Genomic DNA, 20,340 nt, shown 5'->3' with positions numbered 1-20,340 from the left:
AAGTGCAAATTTAGCGATCAATGTGTCTATTTTATAAATATTCATACTTTTATGTTTAAAATGTGTATGAAAATGTATTACATATAAGGTATTTTTATTTCTGCACAGAAATATGATACAAAGGCAGCTTTTGAAACTGCCCTTTACCTTTTCAAAGAGGATGTTTTTTCATGTTCATTCTTGTAAGCCACCGCCTGTAGCTCGTCCAAAAATATCTAGTTAAGAAAAGTGCAAATTTAGTGATCAATGTGTTGATTTTATAAATGTTCATGTGTTTATGTTTAAAATGTGTATGAAAATATATTATGTTTAGGGTGTTTTTGTTTTTGTACATAAATATGATACAAATTAAGGCAGCTTTTGTAACTGCCCTCCACGTTATCGGAGGATATTTTTTCATGTTCGTTCTTGTCCGCCACTGTTCTGAAAAATGCATTTACAAAGACTTCACGTGGTTATATTTTATTAATTTGGGAGCTAATTATAATTTATTTTGTTAATGAAACTTCAGCTTTTTGTTATAAGTTTTCATGCATTTATGTTTAAAATACAGTGGCAGTATGCATGTCCATTTGAAGTCTTTGTAACAGCCCTTCACATGATGAAGACAATAGGTTGTTCAGTTGCGCCCGAATAATAAAATTTTAATTTATATCATTGAATCACGTTTTTATAACAAATTATATTTGCAATTGTTGCATAAATTGATTTTAAAAGACAAATTTGTGTATACATTCAATTTTGCAACACTGCAATTTGTTTGTTTTTCCATGGGATAGAAGTACGAAATATAACTGTGCAAATCAGTCAATTTTTTGCTTTGTTACTTGAGCAAAAAATTGAGGTATGACCGTACGAGCTCAAGATGCCGCTGCCGCGTAGTTGGCATAGTGACGAAAATTAAGATAAGCACAGAAGAAAAAGTAAATATGCATCTTTTCCATAAATCTTTTAAAAAGTTATACATTACTTCACTGTATCCAATAATATTTTGTGTTCTCATATTATTGTATTATAAAATACTACAGTAAATCTAATCTAGTATTCCGAGGAGTGGCCAATGTTTGGTTTGGAAATCAGCGGATGGCAAATATGAGTTTGTTTCGCCATATTTCACGCAATTCTGAGTGAATTTTCTTACTTCTAGTTAGCATAAACGAATATCTAGATACTTGACTTATATGAGACGAGGTTATTTTTCCTTATACAATGTCTTTTTAGGTCGAAATATAACTTGAATATGTCTCTTTGTGATTGTGAACTAATTTCTTTTTTCGTTAACAGATTACGTTGACGGCCATGTTTATTGATTAAAGAAATTATGTGATTCCATTCGCAATTTTCCTTTATATCATCGTAATACGAACTTTATGTTATTTATCTTATATCGGTGTGAAACCAACAGTAAAATGTGTTCTTTCAAGCACAGTAGTTTTGATTAAGAATCTAAATTTTATCTACGGTTGTGTTTGATGGTATACATTTACTGGAGTTTTATCCTTGTTGCTGATTCACGATAATGGTCATTAGCAGCTTGAACAGTTTTCTCAGCTTCAACTATAACTAGGTTAAAATTTAACAGTATATTTGATCTATATTGATCTTTGATCTATAGCGAATAAAGTTATTACATTAAGATATCTCTGTCCTATTCTACACAACGCCATTTATAACAACTACAGTAATAGTGGCCTATAGTACGATGATTGAAATACAAGCCAAATGGATGTTGCTATCCAATTCGGTTGTACTTAGAAAAAAAAATTGTTTTTCATTCGGTTGTTCATAGCTGTACGTGTTTACACAACGAGTATAATGTTAAAACCATACTTTCATCATTCTCTTTTGCTGTTTTTGAACTGTATAAAACCTTATATCTTTACATACTCTAGACACCCAAAGGATTAAAGCTAGGCTTTTCTCACTTTACAGTATTTATAATACTATAATGTACTGTACAGTAAATTCTATAGTACTATACTGCATAAATTTAATTTTACTTATTGCGCCATTGCGGGACTACGGCACCGTTTGACTGGTGTAGGGCGCTGTTATCTGGTCTAGTATTCTGAAAGAAGGTGTGCGGCAGCTGTAGGCTTTAAAATCGCTTAGCATTGAAAATCGCTTAGCGTTGGCGGCCAGGAACGGAACCCCTGCCGCTCAGCTGTAATTGGTTTAGAATGATAATTTTGTGTATATTTTTGTTAGAACTATCAAATTATACAGTGAACAGTTCAACTAGGCAGTTATAAGCCCTTTACAGTAGTGTAAGGGGTATAGGGTATAAATATACCTGGACTTTATAGCAAAAACAATAATTCATGAATATATACAATGAAATATTGGATTTTCTTCTATAGCGGGGTTGGCTTGGATGCTTTAATCCGTTATCTTGGTGAGCTACTGCACTTAACTTTCAAGTTTAGATGTTTCCATCATGAAAAAATATTGAATTAATGCAAGCTTTGCTGAAGAGCACTGGCTTGAAGTCTTCACTCTGCGATGACTAGAAGAGTAATGGTTCATGGTCTTTTAACTGGTATGGTCGCAAACAAGATGGCCGACATGTATGCTCATTGATCATTTCTTCCAGATTTTGATGTGGGAAAAACAGAGCTAAGCCTTGCTGAAGACAAGAGAAAATGCTCTCTTGTCTTTGAGTCCATTGTTTTTTATCACATGTAATAGTGTTTATAATTATGACACAATACCCGGCTACAAGACCGGTTTAAGTGATAGTTCTGCGATATTAGTCTAGTCAGCATGGAGAGCTTTGTTACACCAGGGCGGGTAACTCCTTTGAGGACAAAAGCAAACGACTACACGAAAAAATATATATAATGTTATGAGTACTGAATTTTTATGTTATTGCAAAGTTGTGATTAAGAATTTGTTGTCCGTTTGCTCAATACTTTATGCTTATGTAATTATGTATGTGTAATTATAGTACTGTACAATTATATTTTTGATACAGGTAAATTTGCAGTTATCATGGCAGATCCCCCGTGGGACATTCACATGGAACTCCCATATGGTACTATGTCTGATGATGAAATGAGGCAGTTAAACATTCCAATATTACAAGATGAGGGACTTATTTTCCTCTGGGTTACAGGAAGGTGAAGTACTCTTATTTTTTTATTTTGAGTTTGTAATAGTAGTAAATTTGAGAAAAAGACAATGTTATTTTACATATTTTTTAAATTGTATGTTGTGACTTTCCATAAATTACATTAAGCTGGTATAAATGTTCAACTGTGCTGGATCACTGGTAATGTAAGGATTGAAAATACATATCGGTCAAAGCTGAAGCTATTATGGCTACATCAAACTTGTTAAATCTCATATTGATTTTGTGGCATCTCTATGCTCTATTGGTACTGAATAATGGGCTGTATTTTTCTTTGTAGAGGTGAAGTTGGTAATAACAAATTAATGTATATTAAACCCAAAATTGTGTTGTGTCATTGATAGTATGGAAAAGTAGCAGTGGTATTATCAATTTTGAAAACTGGGCCATTTTATGAACCATTCTAATTCCATAACCCATGACAAAGGTTTCTGCCTCGAGTTCAGTAGTTTTGATAAGTCTTCAATATGGCTTTCCTAAACCAGTAACTTGACTCACTTACTAATTTAACAGTGTTACAATCCGCACCTCATGATCCACAGTCTGTATATAGATTGGCCTAGTTTTAGCCAACACAAGTCTCTTTACGGAGACTAGTTGCTGAAAAAATTATGGAAGCCAAAATAGAACATAAAATTGTGAATATTTTTGTATTGTTGTGTCTGACTTATCTTTCTGAATATAGATTGTTTAGTCTAGTTTGTTGAAGTTTTGTAGGGATGGGGATTTTACACCAACACTCCTGCAAATTAGAATGTACAGGCAGTCCCCGGGTTACGACGCCTCCGGCTTACGACGTTCCGAGGTTACGACGCTTTTTCTTAAATATTCATTGAAAAATCCGCCCTGGGTTACGACGTTTGTTCCGACGTTACGACGCTGACGCTTCCGACGCTCCGAGTTAGCAACGCTTTTAAATAACGCATACTATGATAAAAATCCTTTATAGTTTAGCACAGTATATTAATAAAAATAAGTTTCTGGTTAGATTACAACAAAAATTTTGAGGTTATGATGATTTTCGACACTTTTTATGTCGTATTTTTCTTTCTATGTTTTTTAGTGACGCCTCATATGCGTAACTAGTTTCTGAGCAAATGAATACTAGCTTGGATGCGCAGTTTATAACAGTCCAAAAGCGCAAATAATGAAAAAATCATTGCTTGTTTCCAGTAATAATAACAAAATTAAGTTTCTGGTTAGATTACAACGTAAATTCCAAGCATCCAGAGAGAGAGAGAGAGAGAGAGAGAGAGAGAGAGAGAGCGAGAGAGAGAGAGAGAGAGGAGAGAGAGAGAGAGAGAGAGAGAGAGAGAGAGAGAGAGAGAGGCGTCTTCCGACGCTCCAAGTTAACGACGCTTTTAAAAAACACATACTATGATCAAAATCTTATATAGTTTAGCACAGTATATTAATAAAAATAAGTTTCTGGTTAGATTGCAAAAAAAATTTTGAGGTTATGATGATTTTCGACACTTTTTTTATGTCGTATTTTTCAAATTTTTTTAGTGACGCCTCATATGCAGAACTAGTTTCCAAGCGAATGAATACTAGCTTGCGATGCACAAAGTTTATAACAGTCCAAAAGTGCAAATAATGAAAAAATCATTGCTTGTTTCCAGTAATATAATAACAAAATTAAGTTTCTGGTTAGATTACAGCGCAAATTCCAAGTATCCAAAGAGAGACATTATCCAGTAATTTGATCAGAGAGAGAGAGAGAGAGAGAGAGAGAGAGAGAGAGAGAGAGAGAGAGAGAGAGAGAGAGAGAGAGAGAGGTGTGTCTTGGCAAATGAGATCATTTGCCAATGGTCTTGGGGATTGACGTAAAGTTTATTTTCTGAACAGATAGGACAGATAAGTGTTCGTTTCATTAAACGGCCTCTGACTCATGCCAGTAAATGTTTTGTTGATACTAATATATAAGCCTATTTAAAGATACGTTTACTTTATTTAGTCCATATGATACGTAAATAGTAATCAACTGTTCTTGTAGCCCTCAAGATTTGGCAAAATCACTCCAGGTTGTACATAAAACTTCAGGAATGTAGTGTCACCAGAGGATTACAATAGTTTTTACCTTCAAGAACCAGCATTTTTTTATGAAAATAACTCCAGGTTGTACATAAAACTACAGGAAACAACATGTAGTGTAACCAAAGGATTACAAGTAAGGTTTTTATAACTTTTTATTAGTTTAAGACATTTTTCCGTCGTTTCGGCTTACGACTATTTTTGGGTTACGCCGCGTCTTAAGAACGGAACCCCCGTCATAACCCTGGGACTGCCTGTATATATCATGTGTCTGATCTGTAAAATGTTTTATTGCAATTAATTACTATAGTCTTTATTGAAAAATACCATCTAAATTGACTATGGCACCTCTTTCTCCCTTCCTAACTCAGGAGTATAGATTGTGTTGTGGTTATCATCCAGCCTTTGTTGAATTAACAGTATATAATGCAGAATTACATGGTCACCCTCTCCAACTTTATGTTTATTTCAAAACAAGTTTTATAATTTAAAATTCTTTTTAACCAGTTTAATCAAAATTACTGCATAAACATAGACCAGTCTGTTTGATGAAATATAACTTTTATATATCAAAATGGTAAAATATTGGCAAATTTGTTTTTGAGGGGTGATATCTAAAATGACAATTTTTTTATCTGTATTTTTCATTGCTAACAAACCTGAGTCTTAACAATAGGATAAATCTTCTAGCACCAGATGGAAAACAGTTAAAAACAATCAAAGATTGTAATGCAAGGAAATTTTGGCATCTGGCAACTCAGGCATAGATGAGGTGGAGAGCGGTCATTGACTACGCATGAACCGTGTGATGCATTTAGTCTTTCTTCCAACCCAGGATTAGCAGAGGGGCAGCTAGATCTAGGCAATAAATGTTGAGACTTCAGGTTTGTTAGCTATGAAAAATACGTTTTGATTAAAAATTTGTTATTTTTTCAATCTCAAGCAGCAATATTCCCATAATCCACCTCAGCATTCTCAAGCTTTACTTCCTCTTTTCTTCTTAGAGCTCATGTCTCTGATCCATACATTAATACTGGTTTTATCTCTGTGTTATAGCTCTTGAATTTTAGCTTGATTGGCATTTTCTTATCACTTACTACACCAGCTACCTCTCTCCACTTCCCCCATGCAACTTTTATCCTACTGTCAACTTCAGCCTCACATCCTCCCTCTTGGCTTGAAGTAGGTCCTAAGTATTTTCTGCCTGTTTTATAATAGTCTCATCTTTCTTGCATTACTATTCTACCTCTATCTTCCTTACTGTTCATCTACTGTTCATCAAAACTTTTTTTTTTTTTATTCACATTAACCTTTAAGCCACCCATAAAGCCTCCTGTCACTCTCCAACCTTTCTCTGTAGGTCTTCCTCATATTCGGCAGTAATCACCAATCATCGGCATATAACAACTCCCACAGCTCTTCATTCCTGATCTCTTCACTTAACACATCCATGAACAGCACAAACAAAAATGGGCTTAATGCTGACCCCTGGTGTAATCTAACACCAACTTCAACATTTTTTTGTTTCCTTAACTGCTGTTATTACTTTCGTGCTCATTCTTTGATATATCATCTCGACCAGCCTGACCAACTTTTCTGGCACTTAACTCTTCCTCAAACACCAAAACATCACTTCTCTTGGGATTCGATCATATGCTTTCTCCAGGTCTAGAAGTGCACAATAGAGCTCATGGTTTCCCTCTAGCCTCTTTTCTTAGTTGTTTTACTCTGAAGATGGCATCCACCATCTCTCCCCTCTCATAAATCCATACTGCTGTTTCCCAAACTTTACAATCTCGCTTAATCTCTCATCCAGTATCCTGTTTGAAACTTTCATTGTTCATATGCAGAACAAACCTTCAGCCTTAACAATAGGATAATCTCCAAGTGCCAGTTGTTAACCGGTTAAAACAATCAAAGATTGTATAGCAAGGAATATGTGAGATCCGGCAACTCCTGTATGTATGAGGTGAGAGCTGGTCAGAGACCTCACATTGCACTCCGTGATGCGTTTAGTCTTTTCTTTAACCACCTTGGAGAGTAGACGCTATCGCTTTTGCTCTCCTTCCAAGCCGGTTGTATTGTGCCCGTGTTTCCTTTCATTATCAGTGTTTGTTGTGCGAGTGTTTCTGTTTAATAATGGAGTTCTCCTATTCTTCACAGCCTGGTCAGCATGTGCCCAGACATTCAGGGATTCCCGTGCTAAAGTTTTCGGGCATTTGTGATTACAGATCCTCATACGACTTGCAGTAGGTGCCGAATGAATGATTGTACAATTACTAATCCCTGCCTGGAATGTCGTTCTGGCCAAAGTCGCAGTGGAGGGTGTTTTACAAGAAGAGGAAACATCACAGAGTTTTGACTTTCCTTCTTGTGAGGGTTTTTCTTCTCCTCGACTGGATTATTTGTTGATTGCTCTCCCTGTGGCTAGTTCAAGTGTACCCCTGTTGCCTTCCTTTTCTTCAATGGAAGTGTCAGGAGTACCACAGGATGATGTTATGTTTAATGTGGGCCCCCCCTCCCTTGGGTTCTAATACAGTGGGACCCCTGTATTCGCGGACTCACTGATTCGAGGATTTTTATCTGGACCCATATCTACCCATTATTTGCGGTGAATTTGCCTATTCGCGGGATTTTCCGACGATAAATAATCACTAATTAATGTATTTTCATGTTATTTTCATGCCTAAATAAATTTTTATGATACAAAAATGATTTACTAATTTTAAAAAATTAATATTGATCAATACTGTATTAGTAAGTTTAATAAGATTAAATTATATCACATAATTACTAATAATTCTCTCTCTCTCCCTTACAGGGATGTATGCTTTTTGTGTGATAAATGATTTACTAATTTTCTAATATTAACATTAATGTAAAGAGTAATCACTTCAATAAAGAAAATACTACATTGAATTAGTAAGATTTTGTTTATACGCATCTCTCTCTCTCTCTCTCTCATCTTTCTCACTCTCTCTTCTCTCATCGTCTCTCTCTCTGTCTGCTCTCTCTCTCTCTCCTCTCTACTGAGATGAGAGATTTTTATGGTACACTATGTATAATATGTTTATTAATATTTTCATATGATAATAGTAATATTAATAATAATGGTAATAGCAATATTAATAATAATGATGATAATAATAATAATAATAATGATAATAATAATAATAATAACTGTTATTACAAAAATCATATGTGAAAGTATTTTACAAATACTACGAAAATCTCTCTCACAGAGTTGTATGTTTTTTGGATGATAAATGATATACTGATTTTCAAATATCAATATTAATGTAAACAGCAATAATATCAATTCATTAAAGAAAATACTAAAGTGAATTAGCAAGATTTTAGTTTATAAATAAAAAAATTATGAAAGAATGAAAGAAAATGCATTTTACCCAGCACCTTTCTCTTTGAACTCCACGTACTTGGCTGGGGTTCAACAACTGTCAAATTTATCAGGTGTCAGGAGGGGGAATGCGTGTTGCCCTCTGAGGATCACGTAAATTCTCTCTCTCTCTCTCTCTCTCTCTCTCTCTCTCTCTCTCTCTCTCTCTCTCTCTCTCTCTTACTGAGATGAGAGAATTACTATGGTATACTATGTGTATGTTTATTAATATTTTTGCATAATAATAATAATAGTAATATAACTAATTTCAAAATTCATGTGATAGTATTTTGTACATGAAAACTTACCCAGCAGATATATACTTAGCTATAGACTCGGTCGTCCCGACAGAATTTCAAAACTCGCGGCACACGCGACAGGTAGGTCAGGTGATCCACCATTCCCGCCGCTGGGTGGCGGGATCCGGAACCATTCCCGTTTTCTAAGACAGATTTTCTCTGTCGCTGGAGCAAACAACATCATCTGTTGTTCGCTCCTCCATTTTGGATTTCTACTCGTTTGCCGAGAATTTGGATTGGTTTTTTGGTGACGTATTCTGTTTTTTCTCTGGCTTGGCATACGCTTATTGTGGACTGTTTTTCGACTTTGATATTGACTGCTCTTTCACGATGTCTGACGCTAAGGCTTCACCTATGTTTAGAGTTTGTAATAGGGAAGATTGTAAGGTTAGGCTGCCGAAATCGTCGTTAGATCCTCATAATGTTTGCTCTAAATGTAGAGAGAATGAATGTTCTATTGATAACACCTGTATTGAGTGCGAGAACTTAACAGAGCTTGAGTGGAAGGAGTTATCTTCTTATGTTAGGAAACTTGAGAGGGATAGAATAAGAAAAGCTTCAGTTAGGTCATCAAGTAGATCTGGTTCTCTTGAACAAGACTTTAATAACTCTCCTGTTACTAACGATTTTCCCTTAGCCACAGCTGCTTCTCCCGGTACTGAATCCAAGGATTCTTCCGCTGAAAGGGAAAATGTAAAAGCTTCGATCAAGAAACTTCAAGCTCAGTTACGAGCGTTAAACGAAGGTAAGAGTGGTGATAGTGATTTGTGCAGTGTCCCCAGTGCAGTGGAGGGGGTGTCTGACCGGTTCCTCATTGCTCCTAGGCCTAGACCGCTTCCAAACTCCCAGGACCAGGGGAGGAGGAATGTCGAAAGCCGCAGGGAGGATGCAGAACATCCCCAACGGTCAGGCGTCCCTTCGGCAGATCCTGATGTAAAAAGTCCCAAGGCTGCCTTGGATAGCCGCAGAAAAGGCATCCTAAGGGAGTGTTTTTCGGCCTCGGACTCTTCCTCTCTAAACTAGGATGAGTTCAGCCTCTCAATCGCGCCCTTTGAAGAGAGCCTGGAAAGCGCCTAAAGGAGACGCGGCTGATTCTAGCCCAGAGCGTTTTCCTGAGAATTGGCCCTCTGATCCTAAGAAGGCGAGACAGGAGGAGCCCTCTCTTCAGGATCCCACGAAGCAGTTCCTGATCAACCTGCAGGAGCAGTTATCCTCTCTTGTAGGCTCCTTCACTAAGGATTCAACAAGGAGGAAAGATGTTTCGCTCCCTGTTAAGAGTTCCTCTAAGGGCCCTTCTGCGGCTAGGAGAGAGCCCTCACACTCTCCAAGGCGATTATCTCCTTCGTCTAGAGACTCTTTGGACAGGAGTTTTTCTCCTGACAGGCGAGTCCTTTCGCCCTGTAGGCGCTCTTCTCCAAGAAATAAGCGCCCTCCTTTGGACAAGGTTTTGAAGCCTAACAGAAGCGCCTCAATTCATCGTCAGGAAGTGCTTAGCCACTCCCCTTCTAGACACCGGAAATCGAGCAGAAGTCTCGATCGGTTCAGGTTCAAGGAGCCGGAAGAGAACCTAAACCAGTACAAATATCAGGATCCTTTGGGATTGCAGGACCAGGAGTGGAACCAGGAGTCAGTCAGGCGCAAGGAGGCAGTCAGACGCAAGGGGCGTCAAGAGCCTTTCAAGCACAGGATTCAGGGCGCCAGGAGGAGTCAGGGCGCCAGGAGTCGGTTAGGCGTCAGGAGTCAGGGTGCCGAGATCCTCTCAAGCTCCCTGAGTCAGGGCGCCAAGAGCCTATCAAACGCCAGGAGTCTTTTGGACCTCAAGTGACTAGACACCAAGAGCCTAGTAGGTGCAAGAATGTTTTTGACTGCCAGGAGCCTCATTCTTCTTATAAGATTCAGCACTCCCCTTCTCGGGAAAGGAGTACTTCTCCCGGGAAGAGCCCTATCACTTCCAAACGGTCGCCTTCAGTGGAACATTTGGAAGAAGTGTCGGATGATGAGAAGCCCGTAGATGTAGCAGTTTCAGACTACAAGAGGCTCTCACTTCTGCTTCTCAAGGAGTTCGGAGACTCCCTTCATCCTGCTGATCCTCCATCACCAGGATCACTTATGTCCAGTACCAAAGCACATAAGTCTTCTTCGTTCGTTAAGATGCGGCCGGCATTATGCATGAAGAAGGCTTTGAAGACATTTACAGAATGGCTAGCCTCTAGAAGGGAAGCTGGTAAAAGAGTTTTTTCCTGTCCTCCTTCCAAATTAACAGGGAAACCTGGAAGGTGGTACGAGACCAAAAAACCCATGGGTTTGGGCCTTCCATCATCCGGAGACGCGGATTTTGCCTCTTTGGTAGACGCTTCCAGGAGGAAGTCTTTGCTTTCTGCAAAGGCAACATGGGGCATGTGCGAATTGGATCATCTTCTAAAGGGCCTCTTCAAGACTTTAGAAGTTTTTAATTTTATGGACTGGGTATTGGGAGCATTAGCCAAGAGAGCTCAAGACACGGACTTCGTCTCGATGGAAGAGCTTTCAAGTGTTCTGGCTTGCTTGGACAGAGCAGATATGGACGGCTCTGTAGAAGTTGCCTCTCTGTTTGGAACAGGAGTGTTAAAGAAGAGATCGGTCTTTAGCTCTTTTCTAGCAAGAGCCGTATCTCCTCTTCAAAGATCCTCTCTTCTTTTCGCTCCCCTGTCCTCTCATCTGTTCCCGCAGGAGACGGTTAAGGAGGTAGCAAAATCTCTTACGGAGAAAGCAACCCAGGATCTCCTCACACACTCGGCTAAGAAGTTTAGGCCTGCCGTGCCTATTGAAAAAAGAGAGAGACCCTCTTTTGTGCAGCCCTTTCGAGGTGCCTCCTCTTCTAGAACCCCTCTTAGAGGTCGCAGACCAGAACGGAGGAGTAGACTATCTAGAAGGTCCTTCGGGAAATCTAGATGAGCAGAGAGTCCTCCAGACAAAAGTAGGCGCCAGACTACTCCATTTTGCAAAAGTTTGGGCGCAGAAGGGAGCGGATTCGTGGTCCCTCTCGATCCTGAAAAAAGGATACTTGATCCCCTTCAGGGAAAATCCTCCCTTGACGACAACTCCAAGGGAGTTGAGTGCAAGATACTCAGATCCGGTCCGAAGACTAGCTATTCTTCAGGCAGTGGAACAGATGATTTCCAAAGAAGCAGTAGAACTGGTACAAGATCTCCAGTCTCCAGGATTTTACAATCGGTTGTTCCTGGTACCAAAAGCATCGGGAGGATGGAGACCGGTGCTAGACGTCAGTGCCCTGAATTTCTTTGTTATGAAGAAGAAATTCTCGATGGAGACGTCTTCCTCTGTTCTGTCTGCTCTTCGTCCAGGGGACTGGATGGTGTCCCTGGACCTTCAGGATGCGTATTTCCATGTGCCAATTCATCCGGCATCGCGGAAATACCTAAGGTTTATGTTCCAAGGGAAAGTATTTCAGTTCCGAGTGATGTGTTTCGGACTTTCGACTGCCCCTCAAGTCTTCACGGACATCATGAAGAACGTAGCTTATTGGCTACATCTGGAAGGGATCAGGATCTCATTATATCTAGACGATTGGCTAATAAGAGCTCAATCGGAGAAACAATGTCTGGAGGACCTTTACTTTACTCTGAACTTGACAAAGTCCCTGGGACTTTTAGTCAGTCTCGAGAAATCCATGCTGACTCCCCAGCAAAGCATTGTCTATCTGGGGATTCAGATGGATTCTCGGGATTTTCTAGCGTATCCTTCGCAGGAAAGGAGAGAACACTGCTTGGAAAAGGTGGCAGTCTTCTTAAGGAAAGAACATTGTTCCGCGAGGGAATGGATGAGTTTGCTGGGAACCCTCTCCTCGATGGAACAGTTAGTTTCCTTAGGAAGACTACACCTAAGACCCCTTCAATTTTATCTGAAGGAGAGATGGGATTGGAAGTCTCAAGAACTGGGAGAAACCTTTCCAATCTCGAAGGGAATCAAGGAGAATCTCCTCTGGTGGTTAGATCCACAAAAACTAAGCAAGGGGATCTCCCTTCACTTAAGAACCCTCGCCTAGCGTTATTTGCAGACGCCTCAGATTCGGGGTGGGGAGCAACCTTAGGTTCGAAAGAAGTGTCAGGCACTTGGGAAGGAGAACAAGTGTCCTGGCACATAAACAAGAAAGAACTAACAGCCATTCATCTGGCGCTAGTTCATTTCGAGGAACAGGTCTCAGGTCTGGTGATTCAAATCCACTCGGACAATACAACAGCCCTGGCATATATAAAGAAACAGGGGGGGACGCATTCCTTCTCCCTGTACGAGTCAGCAAAGGATCTGCTGATTTGGGCTCAGGAAAGGGAAATCTCTCTTCTCACAAGGTTTGTGCAGGGAGAGAGAAATGTCCGGGCGGATCTGTTGAGCAGGAAAGACCAAGTCCTACCCACGGAATGGACACTCAATCCTCAGGTTTGCCAACAACTTTGGCATTTGTGGGGAAGACCCAATATAGACCTGTTCACGACCAACAAGAACTACAGACTGGAAAATTATTGCTCCCCGATCTCGGATCCGCAAGCGATAGCCGTAGACAGCTTTCTGCTAGATTGGGCAGGTTTAGACGCTTACGCCTTCCCTCCTTTCAAGATAGTAGGGGAAGTATTGAGGAAGTTCGCTTGCTCAGAGGGAACAAAAATGACCCTAATAGCTCCCTTCTGGCCAGCTCTCGCAATGGTTCAGAGAGGTACTTGGAGTGGATAGTAGATTTTCCAAGATTGCTTCCACTAAGGAACGATCTTCTCAAACAGCCCCACTTCGACAGATTTCACAAGAACCTCCCCGCTCTAAGTCTGACCGCCTTTAGACTGTCGAAGGACTTGTCAGAGCAAGGGGTTTTTCACGCGAAGTTGCGAAGGCTATTGCAAGAGCCAGAAGAGTTTCCACCTCTAAGGTGTATCAGTCGAAGTGGGAGTTGTTTAGAAGATGGTGTAAGAGTAAGAAAATATCCTCTTCCAGTACCTCTGTAACTGAAATTGCTGATTTTCTTCTCTATTTGAGAAAGAATTGTAACCTAGCAGTATCTACAGTAAAAGGTTACAGGAGTATGCTGGCCTCAGTCTTTCGACATAGAGGTCTAGATCTTACGAACAATAAAGATCTCCATGACCTAATAAGATCTTTCGAAACCCCGAAAGACCAGAAAATCAAGAAACCTAGTTGGAACTTGGATGTGGTCCTTAAGTTCCTAATGTCAGAAAAATTTGTACCTTCTCACACAGCTTCATTTAGAGACTTAACTAGAAAGTCCTTATTTCTATTCGCATTAGCAACAGCTAAGAGAATTAGCGAGTTGCAAGCCTTGGAAGGTAAAGTTGGTTTTAGGAAGGATTCAGCGGGTTTGCACCTTTAAACCACTTTTTCTAGCGAAAAACGAAAATCCCTCAAAACCATGGCCTAGAAGCTTTGAGGTAAAAGGACTTTCTTCACTAACAGGAAGAGAACTAGAGAGGACTTTGTGTCCAGTCAGGGCACTCAAGTTCTACCTGAGGAAAAAAGTGTTATTAGGAGGTACAGAAGAAAGTCTTTGGTGCTCTGTAAAAGATCCTAAAAGATCTATTTCAAAGAATGCCCTAACGTTCTTCATAAAGGATTTAATAAAGGAAGCTCACCTTACTTGCGATGAAGAGCACCTCAAGATTCTCAGAGTAAGAGCACATGAAGTGAGAGCCATAGCTACGTCAATGGCCTTTCACAAAATCTGGTCTCTTCAGGCTGATAGAGTCAACGTTTTGGAGATGTAACTCTGTGTTCGCCTCCAATTATCTAAGAGACGTAAAAATTTCTTACGAAAAGTGCTTTGCTCTGGGAGCGTAAATTTTTCTTTATTGGTGGTTGTTTTTATTGGTTGATTGTCAGAGGGAATAGGGGACCCTCTTGCAATTCTTAGGTTATAACAGTACTAACATGGTCAGGTGATCGGGATTGGCTTCAGTGCTCCTTGTGTTTAGTTATAGAAACCTTAACTCTGTCATGTAAGAGGGCTAGTCCCCATTGATATGACAAAGGTAAAGGCTCTACCATGTAAGTGGGTCAGCCCCCATTGGTACGATCCAGATTAGGCTCTGTCGCGTAAGCGGGCTAACCCCCCATTGACACGATCCAAAGTGTTATTCAGCCATAGGTCCATACGTCGCTGGGACTCTTGAGGCAGACAGACTCATAGACAGTAGTCATGAAGTCTTCAGCCCAATTAGGTAGGAACCATGGATTATTATATCCAAGAACATATGTTGTTTTTTCCCTGTTATTAATGTATTTATTATAATTATTATGATTATGTTTAAGCTGTCTCTTACCCTCCAACAAGGGTGCCAATCAGCTAAGTATATATCTGCTGGGTAAGTTTTCATGTACAAAAATGATATTGTTAAGATACAATAAAGTTTTGTACATACTTACCTGGCAGATATATACGATTAATGGCCCACCCATCCTCCCCTCAGGAGACAGGTGGAAGAGAAAATCTGTCTTAGAAAACGGGAATGGTTCCGGATCCCGCCACCCAGCGGCGGGAATGGTGGATCACCTGACCTACCTGTCGCGTGTGCCGCGAGTTTTGAAATTATGTCGGGACGACCGAGTCTATAGCTAAGTATATATCTGCCAGGTAAGTATGTACAAAACTTTATTGTATCTTAACAATATCATTTTTATAGAAGTACAATAATCTATCCATTTCAGACTTTTATATAAGGAAAACCATCCCCCCCATCTCTCTCTCTCTCTTTTGCCACACGAGATAGTATGTCCTAGTGGTAACTCTCACCCTCTGTTTGGGCTGGAAATATATGTATAAGTGTATCTTTAAGGACTTTACTACATTTTGTGGCAAAATAATAATATACAGTACTAGTTTACGAATAATATTAAGTTTAATGAGATTAACCCTCTTACGCCGACTGGACGTATTGTACGTTGACATTTTTTGTCTCCCGTGTGCCGACTGGACGTATTTTACGTCGACTTACAAAAGTTTTTTTTAAAATTCGCGGAAAAATACTTATAGGCCTACCAGCCTAAAACTTTTGAATCACGCACCTTGGGGGATACTGGGAGTTCACGGATCAAGGTGTTGTTTTGTTTACAATCGTTACGCAGGCGCGCAAGCGCGAATTTCTTTCTTGCCGCACTAAAAAGTATCTGTGACACATCTCGGAAATTATTTCGTCACTTTGACATAATTTTTGTACCATTGTAAATTAGCCGTTACATGAAGTATTATGTATGAAAATGTGCGCATTTTTATGTAGAATACAACAATAAAATACTCATGATTGTAGCTTTTATCAGGAGATATTTTCATATAAATAACGATAATTGCCAAAATTTCAACCTTCGGTCAACTTTGACTCTACCGAAATGGTCGAAAAACGCAATTGTAAGCTAAAACTCTTATATTTTAGTAATATTCAATCATTTACCTTAATTTTGCAACTAATTGGAAGTCTCTAGCACAATATTTTGATTTATGGTGAATTTATGAAAAAACTTTTTCCTTACGTCCGTGCGGTAACTCTTCCGAAAAAAATCATACATGCGATTGTGGTAATGTTTGCACCATTTTAAAATTAGCCATTATATAAAGTTTTATATATGGAAATGTGCGCAATTTCGTGCACAATACAATTAAAAACAACCCATGGTTGTAGCTTTTATCAGTTTTGAGATATTTTCATATAAATAACGATAATTGCCAAAATTTCAACCTTCGGTCAACTTTGACTCTACCGAAATGGTCGAAAAACGCAATTGTAAGCTAAAACGCTTATATTCTAGTAATATTCAAGCATTTACTTTCATTTTGCAACAAATTGGAAATCTCTTGCACAATATTTCGATTTATGGTGAATTTATGAAAAAAAAATAACATTTTCTTTACGACCGCGCAGTAACTCTTCCGAAAAAATCATACATGCGATTGTGGTAATGTTTGCACCATTTTAAATTAGCCGTTACATAAAGTTTTATATATGAAAATGTGCACAATTTCATGTAGAATACAACAAAAAATAATTGAAAGTTGTAGCTTTCCTCATTTTTGAAATACTTGCATATAAATCACGATAAATAGGAAAAAAACCACGTTCGGTCAACTTTGACTCTACCGAAATGGTCGAAAAACACAATTGTAAGCTAAAACTCTTACAGTCTAGTAATAATTAGTCATTTATCTTCATCTTGAAACAAATTCAAAGTCTCTAGCAAAATATTTAGATGTATGGTGAATTTAAAAAAAAATCTTTCCTTCCCTCGCGCGCGGATTCTCCGCCACAAATCTCCGAAATGCACACAGCCCATTCTCGGAATACTTGCTCCATTTCATATTGGGCATTTCATAGAGTTTTATATATGAAAATGTGCGCAATATTTGAAGGTTATAGCTTTTCTTATTTCTGAAATAATTACATATAAAAAAAATATATATAAAAAAATTCGACATTTGGTCAACTTTAACTCGTCAGATATGGTCGAAAACTGCAATTGTAAGCTAATACTCTTACATTATAGTAATATTCAATCATTTGTTTTCATTTTGAAAGAAATTGGAAGTCTCTAGGACAATATTTAGATTTATGGTGAATTTTTGAAAAAAATATTTGTTTACGTCCGCGCGTTACGAATTCATGCATTATTTTGTGATCATATTTTCTCTGTGTTGCTTTTATCGTTTTACAATGTGTTATATACCAAAATGATCGCAATTTAGTGTACATTACAACGGAAAAAAAGTAACTTGTAACATTTAACCGTTTTGCGCACAGCGCGATTTGAATACAATTATATATGAAATTTATTTTTTGCGCTATCATATATCGCATTATTTATATATGATAATGATAATTTTTTTCATTTCTGATGGTTGCATACTAAACTTCAGCCAGTGACAAAAATAGGCGCCAAAAATGAACTCTTAATCTAGAAAACTAAGTGCGCTGTGATTTTTTGAAAAAAATATTTTTTCCGCTTCCTCGCTCACTCTGAAACACCTCCGGCACACGGGAGACAATTTTTTTTTTACCGCTTCGGCGTAAGAGGGTTAAACAGTAACAGTAACATTCTCTCTCTCTCTCTCTCATTATTATTATTCTCTCTGTCTCAGAAATAATTCATAATTTCATTCTTGATGGTCAGATATATGATGTTGCCATTCACTGGTCTCTCTCTCTCTCTCTGTTATTGGCTGTAGGTATATATTTTTAATGGTAAATGTTTAAGATGACTTTGAAATGATATTAATAATATAACCTCAAAGACTAATACAGTAATAGGTTAGTAATTTTAGGTATATTTGAAGTAGGATGTTATTAAAGGTATACATTTGGTATCTGAACTTTCAAGATAGGCAGTTATAAGCATTTTTAGTGGTGGTTCTAACTATTCGCGGGTTTTAACTATTCACGGGGGTGTCTGGTACACATCCCGTGAATACGGGGGGGGGAGAGACACGGTATTCTTCCCGAGAGGGATGTGGCTACGGGCTACGCCATCTAATTTCTTAGTTTCAGGTTCAGAGTCATCCCCGGCCCCTATAGCAGTCCTGCCTACCCCCAGGACTCCTCTACGTTGACACTCTCTGGGTCGCACCTTATCGCTCCGCCAGTGAGGCCATTGACCAGTGCTAGCCTTGGAGGTATCGTGACGTCACTCCCAGTGTTCTCTCAGCCTGTGACGTCAGATACGGTGACTGCTCATCCTCCTGCCGTTATGACGTCATCCCTTCCTGGTGTGATATCATCTTCTCTCGCTGGGCCATCCTAGGCTTTATTTCAAGCGGTCTTCAAGAGGCTCGACTCTGTTTTTCGAGAGAAGTTTTCTGCTGTCTCTGAGAAGGAGAAGAGTTGTAAACAGAGTGTTTCTTCCCCTCCCCATGCTAGTAAAAGGGGGGTTTCACTCTTCCTGCGTCTTCTCCATCACCGCCTCTCCATCGTGTTTGACGTTGAAAGATCAAGGACTTTGTGGCTTTGTCTTCTATGAGCGAAAGGAGAGCATCTTCTGCCTCACATGACCGTGTCTCCCATGCATGTCCGTATTTGTGCGAGTGAGAGAAGTGCTTCACCATCTGCCCCACAGAGTCAGGTTTCTCCATCGCATGCTCGTGTTCATGAGGTTGGCGGTAAGGCTCGTGGAAGGAAGGCTTTCCCATCTTCAATACTTGGCCGTGTATCTCCTGTACGTGTGGTTAATGCATCGTCAACTTCCCTTCACGGCTGTGTCTCTCCCTCTCCTGTACGTGTTCGTGACAGTGGGAGTGTTGAGAGTGGTAAGAGTGTTTCTCTGTCTTCCGTATGCGGACGTGACACATCCTTGCGTTTATGTGCTGATGATATCAGAGGTACTACCCCCTCTTCATCTGTGCCTGTACCGATTCGTCAGTGTAAGGACGATAAGGCGCCAATTAAGAGGTCGAAAGTAGTAGATACAAAGGTGGCTCAAACTGCGTCTAAGGATTCTTCACTCGATAAAACTTAGGTTGGCATTCGTTGTGTGACAATGTTCCAGAACCTTCTGTCTCAGGATCTTCAGGTTTTAGGGCCTACACTCCAACCAATAATGACCAGAATGGTAGGCTTCCTAGGAAAGCTTCACCAATGAGATTACAGAACGATGAGAATACCGCCAAGCTTTCTTCGCGTTGCCAGTCACCTTTGATGGAAGAAGATGAGGGAGACAGCCAAAAGTTTGTCTTCCTTCTCAGAGGTTGTTGATCTCATTCGTTAGGTCAACAATCTTGTGGGTAGGGCACAGGCTCAGTCTTCTATCACCCCAATGGGTATAGTGGCCTTGCTGGGTGCCAGACAGGATTCTAGGACTTCTTTTGAGCTTCCCTTGTCAGGTCACGCTCAGTCCGTCTTGCAACATGTGAACGCTTTGGTTTCGGACCGAGATGGCTCCCTGCGTTCCAATAGAGCATCCAAGTTTATTCCTCCTCCTCTCATGCAGCATAGGAAATAATACTCCATTAATGTAGGTCATTTGATGTCCCGTCACCTTAACCCAGACATTATCCGTCTTAAACCAGGTCTAACCCTGGAGCAGGTTAGGTCAGAGGGTCCATCCTTTTTGTCACAAGAGGCATTAGCTGTGGAGACTACTGCAGCTTCCTTCTTCCAGACTGTCTCCTGGCTGAGACTTGTGGTCCGCTGCAATAGCCAGGATTGTTTCGGATAGGACTGAGGGAGGTATAGTGAATTCTTCCTCTCTCTAGACTACTACAGTCTGTAGCTTATCTGGCCCACCTTAGTGTAACCTTGTGAGCCAACCAGCTCCTGGCCAGGAGAGACACAGCACTGTCCAAGGTGGCTCTCAGGAATGGGGATCTCCTTGATTCGCAGCTTCTGTTTCCAAGGACTGAATTAGAAGATGCGATTGACCGGCAACATGCAGATACTAAAGATAGGCTAGCCATCAGGCGGTATCTAAGTCGGAGGCTCGTTTACGACGCCCTCCTCCTC

At 39.7% G+C, this 20,340-nt stretch overlaps 1 protein-coding gene across 3 annotated transcripts in view; it reads left to right on the top strand.

The window, feature by feature from the left end:
* Positions 1 to 20,340, top strand: part of LOC135196218 (N6-adenosine-methyltransferase subunit METTL3-like) — a 319,120-nt gene that overhangs the window by 265,237 nt on the left and 33,543 nt on the right. For all 3 annotated transcript variants that reach the window (XR_010310348.1, XM_064222859.1, XM_064222858.1), the window contains exon 8: positions 2,975 to 3,119. Coding sequence is in view for 2 of the 3 variants with exons in the window: in XM_064222859.1 (XP_064078929.1) it covers positions 2,975 to 3,119 (145 nt within the window). In the remaining variant the exon portion in view is untranslated. The remainder of the gene's footprint in view (positions 1 to 2,974; positions 3,120 to 20,340) is intronic.

This window comes from Macrobrachium nipponense, chromosome 17 (assembly GCF_015104395.2).
Source record: "Macrobrachium nipponense isolate FS-2020 chromosome 17, ASM1510439v2, whole genome shotgun sequence".
Classification (NCBI taxonomy): Eukaryota; Metazoa; Arthropoda; class Malacostraca; order Decapoda; family Palaemonidae; genus Macrobrachium; species Macrobrachium nipponense.
This window is presented reverse-complemented; position numbering and strand designations above follow the sequence as displayed.